Source organism: Haliaeetus leucocephalus, unplaced genomic scaffold (assembly GCF_000737465.1).
Source record: "Haliaeetus leucocephalus isolate CR32 unplaced genomic scaffold, Haliaeetus_leucocephalus-4.0 Scaffold191, whole genome shotgun sequence".
Lineage (NCBI taxonomy): Eukaryota > Metazoa > Chordata > Aves > Accipitriformes > Accipitridae > Haliaeetus > Haliaeetus leucocephalus.
The window spans coordinates 561268-577542 of NW_010972627.1; the positions used below are offsets into that span (position 1 = coordinate 561268).

A 16275-nucleotide genomic window follows, 5' to 3' on the forward strand; every position below is an offset into this window, starting at 1 on the left:
TGCAGTTCCTAAAGTTTCTATGGCTACATTTCAAACTTAACAATCCTATACATTATGCTTCACAATCAAACCTAACTCTTCTATGTGATTAAATTTTGATTTCTTTATCAGAATATTTGCAACAGCGTCACGTCCTTGCGCCCCCTCAGCCGCTCCAGGGCCTTGCCGGGCCCTCACAGAGTTCATGTAGAAATCCAGACGCAGCCCCAGGGTCCCCCTCACCCCAGCGTTTCACCCCATCTGCACCTCACCCCTCCCACCTGAGAAGGGAACACGGCAAGTCCAACGCCAGGACAATGCCAGGAAGAGCCTGCCGAGTCTTTCTGTAGTGTGTCCCTTACAGAATAGCTTGTCCTGGTGGACCGGCAGGCACCCGCTGCGACAGGTTCAGGAGCGCTGAGGCATCTACGTGCCTGTAGGCCACTTCCTCCAGGTGACGGCAAGGCCTGGGATTCCAGAGCAGCTCTCGGCCGTTGTTCTGTGGGTGTGAGGGGGGAAACTGACTACCCCACGCCCCTCCTGGCCGAGGAGGGAGGGTGCCTTATCCTGGGAAGAGCACAGGAGGGAGCCGGCGGGGCGGATGGCCCACCTCGCCGCTCGGGAGAGCGGCGCCCGCCCCTCGGCTGTGGCTACAGCAGGAGGCGCCTGGCCCTTGGGTCACGTGCCAGGGGCGGGGCCGGGCCGAGGGCGGGAAGAGGGGCGGCGTAGGCACGCGGCGGGAGTCGGGGTGCGAGGCATGGGCCGCGTGCAGCCGCCATCATGCTGCGGCAGCTCACCGCGGAGCAGATCAGGGACTGGTTCACTATCGGGAAAGCCGTGACCGCTGTCGAGTTCTTGGGCGAGGAGGCGCAGGCCGGCGCCCCGTGCAGTCCCCCCTGGCGCCCCCCCGGCCCCCTTGCTGCACGGGAGTCGTTAACGGCTGCCGGGTGAGTGCCGGGCACTGAGCCTCTGCTCTTGGTGGCCAGGAGCTGCTCCTTACGGCCGGGGTGAAGGGCCGTCTGTGAGGGCACTGGTGGCCTCCCTTCTCTCATGTGCACAGCCGTGTCTGGACTTCCCCCCCTCCTTCCCCACTCTGCGTGGGCCCAGGGTGGTGCGGTTGTTGGCTTCCAGCCTAACACCCTTGGTCATGTTTGTGGCTGTAGTTCAGGTGTGCACAGATGTGTTTTTGTGGGTTTAATACTTAAGTTATTTTCTGATTTGCTAGTTAGGTCTGTTGTCTTGATCATCGCTAGACATGCTATGTGTAGGATTTGCTTTCTCTGAAGTGCATTAGCGCTGGCGTGAAATTCTGGCAAGTGCTGGTGAAAAACTGGAACAGACTTAGAGAAGATGTGGTTTATTCTGATTTAGGTGTGTAGCTTAGGAATTTTGGCAGTGGCAAGTGATAAATGAGATTCAGGAGTAAACTTATTTGCTCATTAGGGAACAATATTTTCACAGAGTATGTTTCTATGCATTTAACTTTTAAATCAGTGAGCAACACTGATGATTTGGGCTGATCTTCTTTGCCCCTTAGCACTATTACTAGCTTTTCTCATGTTGTTTTCATTGACAGATCCTTGAATGTTGAATAATTATTTTATAGTACATAAATTATTTGGTAAGTAGTTTCATATGTTATTTGTAACTAAGTGCTTTTCATTTATACCAAAGTTCATAAGCAAATAAACTTAGTAATAAGTGGGTGTTACCTGCCCTATACCTCTGTTAGTAAGTTTAATTTGGTACTTAATGTTATGAATTCCTGAAAAACTGACTTATTTCTTACCTGTTCTTCTCCCTTCTTAATGTTCCTCCCCAGTCAGCAGTTTTCTAGCAGTTGAGATACTGAGTCACTTACAGCAGATGTTCACAGTTATTTTCAAACTGAATCTTTCTGTTTGTTTCCCTGTAGGAACTTTTGTTTTCTCTGAGCAATAGTTTACAGTCTGTTTTCCTGAATCGACTGCTATGTGTTTTCTAACTAAACTGTGCATGTTTATTGCTCTTGTGACCTATCTGAAGCATTTAAGTTACCAGGGTAAAGCTAGTTCAGGGTATATTGGCATGTCACTTCTTGGATGTGTGTTAATCTCAGATGGCAGAGTTTACAGCCAAGGAGGAGAACTGTATGTGTATTTGCATAGCAGCCAGGTACATTTGGTTTTCACTAGTGTCTGGATCTTGGAAACAAAAAAATACTTTCCTCTGGATGCTGCCCAAACTGGAATGTGTTGGGCAGTGCATAGTAATCTTAGTATTTAGATCAGGTTTGGTTAGTGTATCTGTGGTTGCTATAGAAAAGTGTTGTCTATACAATTCCACACACTACAGTCTTTTTCAAAATTAGCTGGAGGTACAGTCTAGAGTGAGTGTCTTTTTTTTTCCTGTATGATGTATAGCAGTACAGTCAGGAACTCTCTTAAAGGGTGTACATAGGCTTCTAAGAAAGAATGAACCTTTTGCATAACATCTTAACAGCAGATATTCTGACGGTTCAGGAGAGACTGTTGTCAGTTTCTGTCTTTGCTTCAAGGAAAGGACAAAACTGCTGCATCAGAATATCTATCCCCTCTCATCCTTTAATTTAAAAGTGCTGCTATTAGGAAGCTCTGAATCTCTGACTGAGAGCTACCGGTTATGCAAGTAGTTAAAATTTTCCAGAAGTGACTGGACAGAATTTTATATTTTTTTAACGTTATTTACTATGAATGTAATTCCTAAACCCAGTATGTGCAAGATGTCTGGGACTTCTCAGCCTTTATTTAGGTGCCAATAACATTTCTTAGTATTTGGGAAGGGTTTGACAAGAGATTCTTGAACCTAACTGAGCACTAAACCACTGAAATCTACTAAATAACACAGGAGAAATTAGCAAGATTCTTCAAGCTTTGTGTGCCTAGGTAGAGGCAAATCTTTATCTTTGGTTAGGCAGATGCCTTTTTTCCCCTCAAAAGCCTTAGCAGATAACCTAATTGTGGGGTTTGACAAATGTGTTAACAGAGAAAAGTTATTTTTACAGGTTCTTTTTTTTTTTTTTCTTTCCCATCTGAGAAAGAGAGAGGGGGGATATGCCTCCTAAATAGCCATTTATGTAAATGTGGACAGAATTTGTCATCATTAGGCATGTGTAAAATCTTTGAGCATCAATGATAGGTGCATGTGTGTCATGCAGCAAAATGAAGAGAACCTCTTCAAGAAGGTATGTTTGCTTAGCTGTGTTTTGTTTCCATATATGCTTCTGTTTCACAGTTCTGGGAGTGTGCTTACATTTAGAGAGTTTTTGCAGAACTTGAAGAATGTTGAGAAGGTTTAGATTCAAGTAGGAAATGCTTAGAATTTATTCACTGACTTCTTAAGAAGGAGTTTGAAGAGCTGAAAACAAAAGAATTTCTCTCCTTTTGTTGAGGCTGCTTGTAGCATAATAGTCTATTTTAATATTTCCTTCAAAACTCTTGATTTGTTTCTTGCGAAAATCAAACCCAAAGTTATTTCAAATTTTTCAAGTTCTTACTTACATTTATATCAAGCAGGATATATGATTATTGATGGAGACTGTCTTCTACTTCTTTTGTCTAAATTTAGGTGTAAGAATGTGTAGGATTAATACCAAATTGGTAATCATAGTAACAGGTGTGTTATTGCACACAAGTGTGTGTAATAACTAATATTTTACAAAAATGTTACTGAGACTGTCTAATGGGATGTAAAAGCCTTATGTCTCCTTTAACAAGAGATGTAGAATGTATTCTCCTTTACTGATGATGCATCATTTTGCAAGGCTTTTAAGATTGTCTTGTTACCTGAACTACCTCTAGAATAACAGTTTTAGTAATTGAGCTTGTTGGGGAAGATAATAGTTCTCAGAAATTGTGGTTGTAATTTTGATCCTTAAATAGCTTGTTGATTAACTTTTTAATTCCTCTGATTACTTTTAACTGAATGAAAAGAAGTTGAGACCCTTAAATCCTTCCTCGTTATCAAAACAACTGTGGGTCACATTAAAACACTTAAATGCTTAAGTGTGGAAAAAGTAATTATTCTCTCTTTGATTTTTTGCATTTCCTAAGTGTAGCTTTCACCAAGTTAGCCCTTTTTTATAGCTAGCTTATTTGGCTAAAAACATTGCATGCTGTTTTTTCTGCCTGACACCTCTGCAGGTGGGAGACATTGCTGCCCTTTGAAATTATTACCACTCACCTTTCTGTTGTCGGAGTGATTTGTGTCAGCTGCCTGCCTATGTCAGAAATACCAGCTGGGTTAGTGTAAGGAACAATATAGTTTCAGATAACCTCATGCAAATCATGTAGGCCATAAATAAAAAGTGCTTAAAGAAACAGTTGAGTTCTCAGTAATTTTCAGCAGGGACACATGATGACTGGCCTACAGCTATGTTACTGCTATCAGATATAGTTGAAATCTAAGTGTAAGCTAAATTCCAGAAAATAGCTTCTCTTAGCTGGTGGACTGCTGTACAGATTCTCTTTGTAGTATGTTGTGGTAAACCTAGCAGATTTCTTTAAAATATGTTTAGCTTTTTTAGTTTGTCTTCTTGCTCTTACACCTTTGCTTTTTCTATGCTTTTTAACTGGAGAGTATGTAATACTTTTCATCAGATGAAAGTGCTCATATTCCATAAAGTTACCTCTCATTTCTGTATTTGAAAAATAGACGAAGTGAGGTCTTGGTAGATGGCATTTTCTCAGCCTTTGGATAATTTTTTTCTGTACCTGCTCCAGTTCCCAGTTTGGTTTCTCCCTCTCCCCCCAAGTGTGGACACTAGAACTGGATGCAGTAACCTAGCATCAGTTTCATCAATAAAACATGCGTATAAAAGTAGGTAAGCCTTTTTGTGCATTTGCTTCGTATTGCATTGGGATTTAACATTGAATTGGCTACAATGCCTAGATATATTTTTTAACTATTATTCAGTGACTGCCTTTTACCATATGTTGTAGTTGATTGTCCTTGTTTCTGGACTTAGAAGACTGCATTTGCTTATATTAAAGTGAAATTTATGAGGAACGGGTAAGTTGTACCTGTGGTCATCTTGTGGGGTTGTGGTTTGGTTTTGTTGTTTGGTTTTTTTCCCCATTTGTTTTTGATGATCATAAAGGTAAGTGGACCTTGTATGTTTACTGGCCTGCCATTTTCCATAAACTAAAATTTGGAAGCTAAATTTTTACTGCTTTTTTCACCCATTCTTCAATAGAAAGCTGTGAGGGTACCATTTTAAGAAACAAATTTATGTGAATTGCTATTGCAGGAATCTTGCACATTTGACCAAATACAAATTATTTTCTGAAACCAGCATTGTGCATGTTAATTCTCAATGTAAGATTAATTCTGCTAATGCCTTTTATGTGCTCAGTACCCGTTACTCTCTTTCCTATGGAAAAGGTACTTGAAGATTAACTCGTTGGGGAGCTTTATAACTGATGAAAAACCTTTCTTTCAAACGATTCCTGCCCTCATGCAGGGATCCATGTCTGGATTGTTTAGACCTGCATGAAAAGAATCTGATACTCTTTATTCTGCATCAGTAGGGCAGAGTAAGTCAAGATCAACACTTCTGTTATTTATCCGCAAACTGACAACTGTGCAAAAGGAGGGCAAAGAGTTTATACCAGCTCTGAGTGCAGATACAATGCGTTTCCACAGGCTTGTGAAGTTTTGTGTGCTTAATTAAAGGGAAGTAGAGGGACCAGTTACTTTTGGTACTGAGCTGCAATTTTTTATTACTCTAAACCTGTAGGAACTGATTTACTCTAGTCCTCCAGTGTTTTGTCAGTTAGATGTATGCAAGAGTTCTGATTTTCACCTTCTGTGTATATTATGTTCCCCTCTTCTACATGAAATGTACTTTAGATTATAAGTTTCCAAAGTTTTCTTAAAAATAGTATTTTTATCTTTTATGAAAATATTGTGCCATTTGTTTCACCCAATTTATATCGCATTATTAGTAACTTCTTTGTTGGGTGGGGGACACAACTGTGGAGCATAAGGAAATATCTTTCAGTTGTATGTTACCAACTTGAGGAAATCTGAATGTCGTCTTCAGTATGTTTGAACAAAATATCAGAGGAAGCAGTTTTCCTCTGTGTTTGCAAAATAGTCCATTTTGTGAATTGGGCCATGTGAGTCTTGCCCATTTTTTATGATGTGGCAGACAGATTAAAAGGAAATCTGGAGATGAAGAGGTTACATAAGATATGTAAAAATTTGTTACATGCAGTGGTTGGAGCCCAATTGGAAATGTAGCAAACTGAGTTCTGGCATATGTTTTCATTGATTTTCTGCTCTAATTGTCTGCTATGACCGTAACCACTACATATCCAATTGGTCTTGTAAAACTTTATTATGAACCCACAGTGACAGATGATGGCAACTGAAAAACATGAAATTCGGTTAAATTTAAAACGATCACCTCTTGCTTTGGAAATGAATGATCTGTTGATGCTATTGCTATTCTAGAATAAGTACTGTCTGGTTTGATCAAAACGTTTAAGTTTAATGCAGAGTCTGGGTTTCAGGATAGCTTCCAGTAAGTCAAATGACAAAGTACAACTATTTGAAATAAAATAATTCATTAATTTCTTGAAGATTAGAGAGCTAGTTGTTAAATGCTGTTAAATATCTGATGTTTCATTTAGTTGTCTGCCTTCACAGTACTTCAGCAGGTGCAGAGCAAAGTTTGGAAAAAATATAGAAACAGTACATGCAGCATTTACAATTTCTGACATTGTTTTCATTTTAGAACTTATTCTGGAAGTTGAGAAATAACTATTCAGCTCCAAAAAGTATTTACGAGTTTATTTGGTATAACTGATATTATATTAAACCATTTCTCTTACACGGTATAAAGTTCCCATAGAGCCTAAAACGTATGTAACAAGTACAGAAGTTTTGCCTAACACTTTGTGGATTGTTTCTATTTCAAAATATGGAAAGCAGTCTTTCTTGTTTAAATATGTCTAGCTGTATATGGCTAAAAAAAAAAAATGCTTAACAGTTTTTTCAGAAACATCTTATGTTTTGGTTAAAAGGTGCCTTCAAACACGACATCTTTAAGGAACTATAAAGATAAAAGGAGAGTTCTTATTTAGAATTTGTTTACTACATACTAGCTATGATCAAGGATTTTAATTTCTGAACTTGGAAAAAAGGGGGGAGCCTGTCACATTTCTTATTCCTATGTTTGTGGATGGCAATCACAAGAAAGGAATGCAAACAGCTACATAGCTTTTTGAAAGAAACAAACCAACTTAACTTGACGGGTAGTAATAGGGTAGATTCCAGATTCTATGAGAGAAGGTGGGAAACATGCTTTGCGTGTTTTTGTCGACATAACTTGAGACTGTGGGGATTTCATCTTTGTCCAGTTTGTTAGAACTGTCTCCACGCAGGCTGAAATGTTCAGAGCAATTTGTATTCCATGCATCTACCAGTTGATCTTGTTGGTTTTCTCTCTCAATGGTAGTAAGAAAATCTTTTAAAACTTGCTTGAATATGTAGACTATTTCCCAGGGTAAAACATCATTTTCTGCCAAAACTTCGCGAAATCTAGAAACAAACAAAAATTGAAATCTAATCATCAGCGCTGAAAACTCTTCTGTTTTTTCTCTTGCCTTTTGAGGGGAGGGGAAGGAGGAGGAAATGACTGCCTTCTGGTGTCATTTATTCCTTGCTGCCACATTTCCCCACACACACCTCCCCCCAAATATTATTTAACAATGCACTGGATGTGGTCCAGCTATTATGAGGATTGAAAGCTATTGTTATTTGGTATGCCTTTTTTTTTTTTTTTTTAAATTGGCCCATCTGGGTAACTTGATTTAAACTGACTTTGCCCTTAGGTATGTTCTGGGCTTTAAAAGGCACATAGGCTTGTTCTGACGTTTCTACATGTCCCTAGAAAATGTATTAAAAATACAGGCGTAGGAGAATTTTTCTTTGTAAAATAGGGGGTGGTGTGTGTTTGTTTTTAAAAAATGGGATTTTTTTTTTTTACAGTAACTTGCTAGTTTTAGAAGCTTTCACGTATTTTGGACAGTGAAGCTGGGTTTATGCATAACAGTACATTGCATTAGTGCTTTAATTTGATTTTTGGTTATTGGATTACTACTTTATAAATATTGGGGATAAATAACAGAGGAAAAACTGAACGTATTGAGAGGTCACTTGTTTTGGATTAGACCAGGAAAATCCTGATTAAAAACTTCCTTCAAGTACAACATATTAAAGTAAATGTGTAATTTCTAAAACACGTGTAAAAATGTGTTCTAGTTGCTGGTCATTGTTATTTTGGAAGGAAAATCAGAGCCAAATATAAGCTTGCATTAGGTAGAAGAAACATGTTACTTATGATAGAGTATTCAAAGTTAGAGAAATATGAAACAATTACCTGCTGAGAACAGTTCCTGTTTGGCAAGGCTGGATTTGTGAACACAGAACTTCAAGCTGCCGTTGCTCAGTAGCTGGAATTGTTGCTTGAGGGTTTTGGTAGTTCTTCAGCCAGTTGTAATCCATGCCAGTCTTCTGGACTTTCTGTTCATTTTCAATCTCTTGGACTAATCTTTCACGCTCTTTCAGGTGCCATTTCAATTCCCTCAGTAGGGTTTTTGTAACTACCTCTGATCCAGGATATCTTGTGGGTTTGTAGGAATCATTTTTTGACCATTTCATCCAGCCAAAAAGTGGCATTTTTAAGCTGTAAGGGGTGGGGGGGGGGGGGAGTAGATTTTGCTTATTTCTGTCTGACCGATAGTTATTTATACCTGTAGACGTCCTTCCTAGCAGCTGAATGTTTAAAGAAAACTTTATTAATGATCCTAAAATATTTTGCAATACAATATAGGTAGTGATAACAATAATCGCCACGCCATGATTAAATCTGACAAGCCTTACATGTTATAATATTTTCCATCTGTTTTCTGAGTAATATAACTGTGTGAAGTTTACAGCATTTAAAACTGCCTATCTATCATCTTGGAAATATTTCACTTTTTATCCTGGTAGTATATATGGTTTAAAAAAACCCCACAAACCAAACAAAAAAAAAAAAAACCCTAAAAAAGCCTCACAAAAACTCCAAAACCAACCAAACAAGAAACTCCCTCAAAACAACAACAACAACAAAAAAAACCCCAACAAAACAAAACCCCAAACCTCGAAAATTTGAAGTTACCTGTACATTTGAAAGGGATTAAATAAAGTTAAGTGCTGGAACTCTGTGATCTGTTTTTAAAACTTATACTGTATCAATTTTTATTTTAAATAAATTCTTGTTTACATAATATGGAAATAGAAATCTGGTGCAGTAGGCTTTTAAATTGCAGTTTGTTACAGATCATGCAGACACAAGCAAGCTAATTGGAATAAAATAATATAAATTACCTTTGCAGTTGTCTGTGAACAGTGTTGTTTCCGGTGAGTTTGCTTGAAGGTCTCTTATTCTAGCATATCCTGTTTCCAGGCTGTTACTACTGCTGGAAGAAAACAAGGGTTTTTCTTTTATTTTTTTTTTTTTTTCATTTACTCAAACTGTGCTTAGAAAAATGACTTTCTCTACTGAATATGACAGTTTTAAGTTTTTCTGCTTTTAAGGTTCTTTTTTCATCCTCTGTACCAGAGAGAATTAGTAATCCATTTAACCTAACATGGTCTTTCAAATACTTTCTACAAAGTCCATTAAGATCTCCTACCTTTGAATTGAGTTCTGCCGATGGCAGCAATTTAAAAAAAGATGGTAACAATTTCAAGTGCTTGTTGCTAAATCCATCCAAAGGTATTGTTGGTAGTGAGATGAATAATGATAGTCTGAAGCAACTACAGATGTGCTTCTAGCTAAAGTTAAGGCTGTCGTATGATGTGATGCTTGGCTGTGCATAGCTGTAGGTCACAGTTTAGAGCTGTATTTTTATGCCTGTAGAGTGCTAAAAATAACTATGTTGCTTTTATCATCAAACTAAACTTTAAAGCTATTGAGATGCTGGAATACTTTTCTCCCATTAGAGGGGGATCAGGCTGTTCTACTGCCATTTTTAAACAGCTAAGAATAGTCTTTCTCTAGTAAAGATTATCTAAAGCCTTTGTTAAGTGAGTGTTGACAGAAGAGAGCTATTTGACAGTTGCTCAGGATTTTGTTGCTATATTAAATACTTCTTCCAGATGAATTTCATCAATCTCATGGTACTACACTTTTTCATTACTATGCATAGCTGTTAGCATTTCTAATTAACATTTCAAATGTGTTTAAAGAAGCCAGTCTGTAACACCTATGGTGTGCCATGAAAGACACATTAATCTAATTAAAGGAACAGAATGATAAGGAGATGGAAATTGAGGTCAAACTGATCTAAAAAGCCCAGACTTGTAAGTCTTACCATAGACTTTGCTTCCCTCTCAACTGGCTGTCAGTTGCCTGCTCCCTCTTTCCTTGATGAGTATTTTGAGCATATCCATTTTTAAGATTCATTTTCAGGGATGGCATTGTGCACACTAAAGGTCGCTGAAGCAGCCATTTTCTGTTCCAGTTATCTGGTCTCTTCCTATTAATCTAAACAGTAGTCATGGTATATGAAATGCTTTCTCTCCTGCTCTTTCTTGTTCTAATGACTGTCTTTGCTCCTGTAAGTATTTTTCATTCGTACTTTTTTGCCTCCACTGGTATGTCGAACTGTTGGGAGAACAAGGGTTCTGTAAATCTGTTCTAGATGTCATACAACATAAAGGATGACGTGTATGGCTGTTATTAAAGCTGATATTACTTATACATTGGAAAAATTCAAATGTCAGTATTAATCCTCTTCAACTGAAAGGTTTTCACATTGCATTGTATGTGGTACTATGAAAAAGGAAGGGAGCGAGGTTTATGGTGACAGAACTGTCCTGACAGATTTTCAGATGAAATTAAAATGCTCCTTGCCACCTCCTTTACAGCACAGTTAACATGTCACCACTTTTTTTCCACTGTATCAAATCTGAAAGTAAACCGCTGTACAGTATAAAAGCATTGTAGTGTCTTTGCAAATTAGAGATGCATACTGGAAGGTGTGCAAATTAATTGAGAAACCTACAACAGGATTTTTTTGATTTTTACCTAATCTTTGGTTGCGTCATCAAATTTTGTGAAGCAGGATACTGAGAATGATATTTATTTTTCCATTGGTAGGAGAACATTAAAGCTGAAGATTTGTATTGCTTCTACTTCTGTATGCATTTCAGATCTGTATTCAGGAAGAGATGACTGCTCATGTGAGGCTGGTATTGGGAACTGGAACTTAAAAGTAGAGCAGTATTTTATGCAGTTGCTAGCCAGTGTTTAATCCTGGAAGCTTTGTGGAGAGTTAAAATTCCATCCAACTGTCCCTAAATGTACTCGTCAGGATGGAAGTTTTGGCTTGACTTTGGCTGATAGTGGGTCTGTTCCCTGAAGGCATTACTGAGTTTGCCTTTATTAGTAACTAGAGTTATTGTTATGATTTAACTGGGGGAGGGAAGGCTATATTTTGATTCCTCTCATTAATTTTTAGGCAGTTCCTAAAATTACAATAATAAAAGTAAAAATGGTGTGAAATCTTTACTATTTATCTTTAGGTTCTTGCTCCTCCCACCCCTCCCCTCCTTCTTTGACTCATTATTGGGGAAAAAATGTTTTGGTCTCCTTAACATTCATCTAGCAATCTTGCGCTTTTAAATTTTCAGAGATGCTGTGTTTTTAAAAGTGATTTATGGTCTTAAGCTTCTGAATCTCTCTTGTCTGTGGCATTTCATCTCATTACTCGCGTAAATATTCTAAAAGTTTCAGTCCTACCACTTTTGCTTTCTTACTGTAGCATACCAAAACAATATTTTTATAGTTTCAGTTTCCCTTTTCTGAATTTTTTCTTTGACAGTTTTAGTGACTAAAACACATAATACTAGAGTGAGACCATAGCATTAGTTCTATAATGATGAATAATTTTCGAGTTTTTTAACAAGCCATAATTTACTCTGCCACTGCACCAGAGTATTGTTTGCTAATTGATTTTTTTCCTGTAAATTAACCCTAATTGTCTTTGTGTGTAATATAAAATGGAAACTGAAGATTCTTTGAACTTTTTTTAAGAACTTTCCTTCAACCTTGTTTTACTTTGTTTTCCTAATTTTTGAGGCAAGGAATGTAATTAATTCCTTAAGCATCTGTTGTTTCTATAACTTAATAATTTTCTTTAAACTGCAGTGAATGATACCTCCTCCTATGTAGATAAATCAGAAGGGGTCTCTTTTCAAATAAGCATTTCTTATGCTTTCTCTTTAACATAACCACACCTTTTTCTGTAACATATTTTAGGCTTGTTTTCTGATGCTGTTCTCAAATTGAACTGAGGGAGCAGCAAGAGTTGCTGGAGCCAAAGTGCAGATTTCCTTTCATAAATCAATTCAGACAGTTTTAGTGGTCTTTCCTTTCTTGCTATGGCAGGTCCAGGTTCATCAGCAAAGAGCCTTATTCCAAAAAAATAGCCTTACAAGAACACATGCTAATTGAAAATTGATTGGATAGATAAGGAGATAAGGGTGGCAGCCAGTGGATAAAATGGGATCTCTTTCCTTGCATCCCTGTGTAAGACACACAGGTTATTTCTTTCTATTTTAAAATGGCTATGTACAGAACAGACTTTTTTAAAACCTCAGTGATAGCTTATTTTTATCCTGTGGACTTCTTGGTCCCCCCTAAAAAAATGCATTCCAAAGTGTCAGTGTCATCTTCTTTCTCCTGTAGTCATTATTCTCCACCGAATCCCAAGTAAACGGGAGGTTCACACCAAACAGTTCTTACTTTTTCAACTAGTTGTCAATTCTGCCATTTGACATTATGTTTCTCAGTCAGTTGGTTAGGAGAATGCGTAACCTGGTTTGTGGAGGTGTTAGACAAGGGAAGGAGAAAAGAGGAATATCTCATGTTTTCCTCTTTCTTAAGAGAGTACAAAATACTTTTTCTAGCAATTCCATAAGCAGTAACTAAATGATTGTATTGCATTGTGCGTATGGTTTCCACTGCAGATTACTCTAGCTATGTAAGTAAAATACTCATGTACTTTTCAGAAGCCTTTTTCTGAAATGACAATAGAAGTTTAGGCCTGTGGAGAAGCTCTGAATACATCTAGCATGGCCATGCATTGGCTTGTCTCCTGTGCCTTCAGACCATATGAAGAAAAAATGCTTCACCATAAGAGTGGTTGAATAGAGCTAGCCAATCTAAAATAGAGGTTTGTGTGACAGAGCTTGTGTGTAAGGAGGTTGTTAAACTTTTGCAGCAGTTCAGGTGAGTGAAGACAACCACACATGAAATGATAGAGCAATCTAAATGCATCTCTGCAATAGTGACTGCTTTGTTGTGGTGAGGATTTCTTACGAGTTATGGTGAATATATTTGGTTTCCCCATGGCTCTTAGCTCTGCTGGTTTCATGACATTTGGCTTACAAATACAGAAGTGAGGAATCATTGAGGTAGCTTAACATACATTCCGATAGTTATATGAGTACACAAAGTAAGCATAATTTACATGAAATTACTCTAGAATAGATTAATATGGAGGCGTGTGGGTGTTTTTCCCTACTGGCTTCAGTAAATGTAGACACAGCCTCTAATTTAGAAGGTGATCTTCCTAATGACTGACTCTGTGGGTCACCAGTCAATAACGAGCATGCCCTGGTGTGTGTGGCAGAACAGTGCCTACTGGGGCCACGTGCTCTGTTTATAACTGTCTTTTACTCATAAAAAAAATTAAGTATGAGGTGCCGTTCCATTTATTGCTTGATTCATTCTAGTTAGTAGGAAGCATATTTAGGGAGTCTGTTACTGGTTCTTACTTGATTGAGGGGAAAGGAGCATCAGTCTAGTGTGGTATTGGTACATGTCATCTTTAAAGGATTCCTTCTAAGATAGTGCTGCATCCATGGTGGCAGCTACGTTCTGGGTGTGTTTGGTATTGAAGAGATGCATCTGAACCCGACACTTGCTGTGAGAACCCTCAGTTTCAAAGTGGTTTTGTTCAGCCACCTGTGTGGCTTGGTGTGAAGGTGTGGAAGTCCAGTTAGTGGCTGTAATCTTTAACCTGAAAATGTCTGGTACTCAAAATGTCTCATCTGTTCTAGGAATTCCTCTTTTGCCTCTTCCTGTTTGACAGACATCACAGTTGTGAGGGGGAACTTTATGATTAAGATATTCTGGAATCAAATAACTGGTGTGAGGCTGCAAAGGTTTAGCATTTACTTAAATAGAAGTATTTCTTGCTTTTAAATTTCTTCAAGGTTAAAACTTCTGGACCTTTCCTTGTCAATGCTCTTCCAGTTTTATATCTTACCGACTAGAAGCCCTCTGCTCTATGTTGAAGGCATAGCACAACTATAGAGTAAGAATATTTACATATACTTGTGATGTAAGTACAGCAGACAACTTACAGATTTAAATAGCTGAAACTTAACACAGGGAAACAGAATGAATCAACGTGGGGTGTGTGTTCTGTGGGTGCTGAATATACCTGTATTTTAGCTTTGTTGATACAATAGCAAAGCATAACTCCAGAGGAGTACTTGAAGAGTAACAGTGAGGTGGTTTTGTGGATGTTTACAGGAAATGTCCTCTAGTATAAGCAGTAGCATTAGAGAAAAGTGGATCCTTACTTGAAAATCGTCATAGCTAACCTTAATACCAGCTACTTTAGAAGATTGGACTGTTAATGACAAGGTAGTATTTCTGAGTTAAAAAGAGGTGACAGAAGATGTTTATTTTATCCTGTCTGACGCTTTCTGAAATCTTTTGAAAGCTTTTTTAAAAAAAAACTAAGTAAAATAATCTCTTTAGTACAGGAAACTTAGATATTTGCATGAGGTGTGGTTAAGTTTTACATTCTGATTATGATCTTTCAATGCTACTGTGATAAATAATTTGCTGTCATGCAGAAGGCATATTCTTGAAACAGACTTAACATTCTTGCAAAATATGAAATTCTCACAAAGAAAAGTTCTATGGGCATCAGCTGTTTTCTCAGTGTAGTGTTTTCTTGTGAACAAGGATTGTTGTGTAACCATATTCTGGGAGAAAAAAGCTGCAAATCCAAGTCAGCTCTGAGTACAACAAGACTTTAGTCTTAACATATGTGTCTTAACATCACATACGCAAAGGAACTTCATAACTGACAACCAGGTCCTGTAATAAAAAAAGCCATCTAGTTAAACCTGAGGCTACTACTATGCCTATCTGTAAGAACTACGAATTGAATACTTATTCGTGCTGATTGAGTGTGCTGTTGGACAGCACTTTTTTTGGACAGAAAGCCAACTGAGAAGTTGCTGGTGCTGCACAGCAGTTAGATCTCCTCTCTTGTTAGGCCATGTGCTTTTGAACTGCCTCACTGAAGTGATGCTAGGTAAAAATGAAACCTTTGAAAAACGCTTCCATTTAACCAAATATTGCACTGGTGATGTGAGCAACAATGTGTGACAAATGGTGAGAACAGGTAGAGGAGAAGCTTGTTATTCTTCACTTTGGAAGATTTTATGGCGTCTCTACCATCTGAGATGCTGTTGACTCTTGGAGTTGAAAGAGGCAAGAAGTATAGTGCTCTTTATGAATGAGACTGATAATGACACACCAAGAAATTATCATCATCATCATTCTTACTTGACCAGAAGTGTTTATAGCAGGTCATAACCATTGCTAGCTAGCTAACATTTCAACACATTGGCATGGTGGTGTATGTTCTGTATTTCTTTGTTAGCATCTGCGGGTAATACGGTCACATACTATGGTTTGCTGGCTTGGATTTTGTGTGAAGGGCTGATACTTTATTCTTGTGAGTTAAGCCCAGTAGGCAGCTAAGCACCACACAGCCCCTCGCTTACTCCTTGCTCACCCCCAGTAGGATGGGGGAAGAGGAATGGAAGAGTAAAAGCAAGAAAACTTGGGGTTGAGATAAAAACTGTTTGAAGAAGAGAGAAAGAAAACAAGTGATGTGAAGGCAGTCACGCACCATCTCCCACGGGCAGACTGATGCCCAGCCAGTTCCTGAGCAATAGATGGCAAACCTAACTGAAACTTCCCTCTTTTCCCTTTTTATTGCTAAGCATGGCAGTATAGGGCATGGAATACCACTTCGGTTAGTTTGGGTTATCTGCCTGGTTTTGCCCCCTCCCAACCTCTTGCGCATCCCCCAGTCTATTCACAGAGGGACTGCAGTGTGAGAAACAGAGAAGGCCTTGATGCTGTGCAGACACTGCTCAGCAATAATTAAAATATTCGTTTTAGGAGTA

General features: G+C 38.3%; 2 protein-coding genes across 3 annotated transcripts in view; one reads left to right on the forward strand and one right to left on the reverse strand.

The window, feature by feature from the left end:
- Positions 1 to 759: 759 nt before the first annotated feature.
- The window catches only part of TDRD9 (tudor domain containing 9), an 86278-nt gene continuing 70762 nt past the window's right edge, over positions 760 to 16275 (forward strand). The window contains exon 1 of the mRNA XM_010565449.1: positions 760 to 926. Within this exon, the coding sequence (XP_010563751.1) occupies positions 760 to 926 (167 nt within the window). The remainder of the gene's footprint in view (positions 927 to 16275) is intronic.
- On the reverse strand, positions 7088 to 10585 carry RD3L (retinal degeneration 3-like). 2 transcript variants are annotated; one of them, XM_010565448.1, is made up of 4 exons: positions 10365 to 10403; positions 9376 to 9461; positions 8384 to 8689; positions 7088 to 7542 (listed from the first exon to the last, which is right to left on the reverse strand). In XM_010565448.1, the coding sequence occupies exons 3-4, from the start codon at positions 8680 to 8682 to the stop codon at positions 7245 to 7247; spliced, it is 597 nt and encodes a 198-aa protein (XP_010563750.1). In that variant the 5' UTR covers positions 8683 to 8689; positions 9376 to 9461; positions 10365 to 10403; the 3' UTR covers positions 7088 to 7244. The 2 variants fall into 2 exon arrangements, with proteins under 2 accessions (XP_010563750.1, XP_010563749.1); XM_010565447.1 differs by having other exon boundaries at positions 7245 to 7542; positions 9376 to 9464; positions 10365 to 10585.

Bases quoted from the DNA above. Each gene is read 5' to 3' on its own strand.
- RD3L (XM_010565448.1), bottom strand. From the start codon at position 8,682: ATGCCACTTTTTGGCTGGATGAAATGGTCAAAAAATGATTCCTACAAA. The intron at 7,543-8,383 runs GTAATTGTTTCA...GTTTGTTTCTAG, and splicing joins ACAGGAACTGTTCTCAGCAG to ATTTCGCGAAGTTTTGGCAG.